The following is a 3,572-nucleotide window of genomic DNA, read 5'->3' on the forward strand; positions in this document are numbered from 1 at the left end:
GTGGGAGGGTGCTGAGCGGCTGGGGGGGGGGTTCCCGACACAAAGCGGGGATAAAGCCAGGGAAAATCAGGGGAAAATCTGGGATAAATCCAGGATAGCATGGATAAATCTGGGAAAAATCATGGATAAATCCAGTGTGGAAAAGTAGGGATAAACCCAGGAAAAATCCTGGAAAAATATGGGATAAATACAGGATAAACCCAGGAAAAAAACCAGGATAAATCTAGGATAAATCCAGGGAAAAACCTAGGATAAATCTGGGATAAATCTGGGATAAACCCAGAAAAAATCTGGGACAGACCCAGGAAAAACCCAGGGAAAAACCCAGGGTAAACCCAGGAAAAGTCTGGGATAGACCCAGAATAAATCCAGGAAAAAACCTGGGAAAAATCCAGGATTAACCCAGGAAAAACCTGGGATGAACCCAGGGAAAACCCAGGATAAATCCAGGGAAAATCCAGGAAAAACCCAGAAAAAATCCAATATAAATCTGGGATAAATACGGGATAAATCCAGGGAAAACCTGGGATAAATCCAGGAAAAACCCAGAATAAACCCAGGATAAATCCAGGATGGAAAAGGCCGGCAGAGCCAGCGGGGTTGGACGCAGAGCAGCTGGAGAGGGCACGGGGACCCGGCGGGATGCTGAGCACGCCGTGACTCCCGGGACACCCCGGCCCAGCCCCGGCAAGGAACAGCCCGCACAGCCGGAGTGGCCGCTCCGAGCCAAGCACACGAGCCCGGAGGAAATGAGGAACCTTGGCAGGAGCAGCCCGGGAGGGCGGGGATGGGATGGGGATGGGATGGGGATGGGGAGCAGGGTCGGGATGTGCTCCAGGCTGACACCCCCGCGGCTCTGGGAGGGAGCAGCTCCTGCTTTGTTGTCACCCAGAGAGAAGCTCTGTTGGATGAAGCTTTTTTCTGACCCAGAGATGGGGTTTGAAAAAGTTTTATTCTATTTTTAGCCCCATGTGAAGGGTGAGGCAACACAGATGTTGCTGTTTCTCCTAATATCGATCTCATTCTGTAGCGTTACTAAATCAACATTTCTAATCTCAGTGTTTACACACAAAGGCACGCCACGTGAGCTTAAAGAGTTCTCTACAAATTCATTTCCCACATTACCCCAAGTGTCCCCCCCGAGCTGCCAGCAGCACCCCCTGAGCCCCCTCTCCCTGGTGCCAGGTGCCAGCCCTGCCACAGTGGGTCAGGGACCTGCCAGGGTTTGGGGTTTTTGTGGTGGCACTGCCCAGGTGCCAGCCCTGCCACAGTGTGGTCAGGGACCTGCCAGGGTTTGGGTTTTTTTAGAAAATAGGTTTAATTGGGGTTTTTTTATTGATTTGCTTGTTTGGGTGTTTTGTTTTTTTTGTTGACCTGCCAGGGTTTGGGGTTTTTTTTTTAGAAAATAGGTTTAATTGGGGTTTTTTTATTGATTTGCTTGTTTGGGTGTTTTGTTTTTTTTGTTTTTGTTTTTGTTTTGTTTTTTTGAGAATTGGGGAAATTTGTTTATTAAATAATAAAATTGGAATAATATCAAATAATAAAATTTTATATTAAAATACCCCCAAACTTGGGGTATTTTGGGAGGAGAGAGGGGAAAAACCCCTCCAGGCCCTGCACAGGCTGAGATGCACCTGTGACCTTGTCCGTGGTCCCAATCCAGGGGCAGATCCCAAAAAATTTCGCAGGAAATTGCTGCCTTTCCCTCCACAAGCACACCACACCCTCCCTGTGGTTCCCCAGCATCTCCACAAGGTCAATGGCGGTTTTGGGGCTGCTTTGGGGTATTTTTAAACACTTCCACACTGGGACTTTTCATGGTTCCTCTCCATCCCCGAAGGATGAGCTGGAGCAGAGTGGAAGCAGCCACTTTGTCCCCTGAGGGCCACCAAAAGCAGCGGGACAAGTCACCGTCCTCCAAAAACCCCTCACATCCCCCACTGAGAGCGCAGGGAACTCCCGCCGCTGCCACAAATAACCCGGAGCTAATTGAGGGCGGGTAATTAGGCTGGGAGAGCCGAGGGAGGTGTCCCACAAGGTGACAGCGAACAGAGGACGCCCCTCCGCAGCGACACCGGGGGACAGCGGCGTTGTCCCCAAGTGTCACCCGCACTGCGAAGCACCCGGGGATGGAGCGGGCAGGGCTGGGAGCGATCCCGGGGCTGTAATTATCCTCTGGGGTGTAATTTATCTTCTCTGGGGTGTAATTATCCCCTCTGGGATGTGGGATCCAGCCCCACAGAGGAACCGGAGCCAGACTGGGAACAGGGAAGGAGGGGATCGGAGCGGCTCCGGGCGGGGGTCGGGGCAGGGATCCGGGTGGGGATTGGGGGTTGGGGGTCGGGGCACAGAACCGGGATCTGGGTGGGGATCGGGGGTCGGGGCAGGGATCCGGGCGAGGGTCGGGGATCAAGGCAGAGATCCGGGCAGGGGTCGGGGATCAAGGCACAGATCCGGGCAGGGGTCGGGGATCAAGGCACAGATCCGGGCGAGGGTCGGGGCACAGATCCGGGCGGGGGTCAGGGGTCAGGGCAGGGATCCGGGCTGGGGTCGGGACGCCGGGGGACTCACCACGATGCGGGTCTCGTTGGCCGGCAGGGTGTCGATGGCCAGGCTGCCGCCCGCCAGGTCCTGGCTGATGCGGGTCCCCTCGGGCGCGTCCCGAGCCCCCCGTCCCTCGCTGCCGGGGGGGCGTCCTGGGGACACACAGGGAGGGAGGGGTCAGCGACACCCCTGGGGTCAGTGGTGTCCCCCTGTGACACGAGTTTGAGGGGGCTGAGCCTCGATGGACAGCGTCACTGCAGGGATGGCGAGGCGGGGAAGGGTCGGGGGTGGCCGCAGGTGCAGGGACAGGTGACAGCGACCGCGGCCAGGGGAGGACAGCTGGGGACAACACCCACAAATGGCAGTGGCAGCTCCCGCACGCACCGGCGCGACCCCGGCGAGGGGAAAGCGACACCAGTGTGACACCAGTGTGACACCAGTGTGGCCGTGTCCTCGATGTCCCCAAGCAGCCCGGGCTGGGATGGGGTCCGCGGGTCCCAAGGATCCAAAAATCGCCTCCCTCACCCCGTCCACGCGTCTCCCCAGCCCCGCGGAGGCCGAAAACACGGCTGGGGAGTGGGGGGGAGGATAAAAAAGGCGTTTGGGACCAAATCTGCCGAGAATCAGGAGGTTTCTGGCAGCGCGGCGCGGGCGGGGGCGGTGGGGACGGCACGCGCTCGTCTGTCCCCAAGCGGGGACACGGCACAGCTCCCCCCGCCCGTGGGAGCGGGGTCCCACCGTCACCCCGTGGGAGTTAATTGCTAATTGCTGCCTAACGAGCTGCCGGGGCTATCCCGGGGCTGGGTTCTGCCGCCAGGTCTCCGGGAGGGGAAACTGAGGCAGGGGGGGAGCAGGGCTGAGCTTGGACGTAGGGACGGAGAGGGGCTCTGTGCCATCCCTGGGGGGCACAGGGGGGACAGTGCGAGCAGCTGTGGGGCGTCCCAGACAGCAGAGACCCCCCAAAGATTCCCCAAAATCTCCCCCCCAGCCAGGACAGCGCCAGCCGTGCCACGGGGGGGGGGGGGGGA

The 3,572-nt window shown here is 58.2% G+C and overlaps 1 protein-coding gene across 1 annotated transcript in view; it reads right to left on the minus strand.

The window, feature by feature from the left end:
• PLXDC1 (plexin domain containing 1) overlaps nt 1–3,572 on the minus strand; it is a 21,394-nt gene that overhangs the window by 17,541 nt on the left and 281 nt on the right. Inside the window, exon 2 of the mRNA XM_041426484.1 lies at nt 2,572–2,696. Coding sequence (XP_041282418.1) covers nt 2,572–2,696 — 125 coding nt within the window. The remainder of the gene's footprint in view (nt 1–2,571; nt 2,697–3,572) is intronic.

Source organism: Onychostruthus taczanowskii, unplaced genomic scaffold (genome assembly GCF_017590055.1).
Source record: "Onychostruthus taczanowskii isolate IOZ18803 unplaced genomic scaffold, ASM1759005v1 scaffold91, whole genome shotgun sequence".
In the NCBI taxonomy this organism is placed as follows: domain Eukaryota; kingdom Metazoa; phylum Chordata; class Aves; order Passeriformes; family Passeridae; genus Onychostruthus; species Onychostruthus taczanowskii.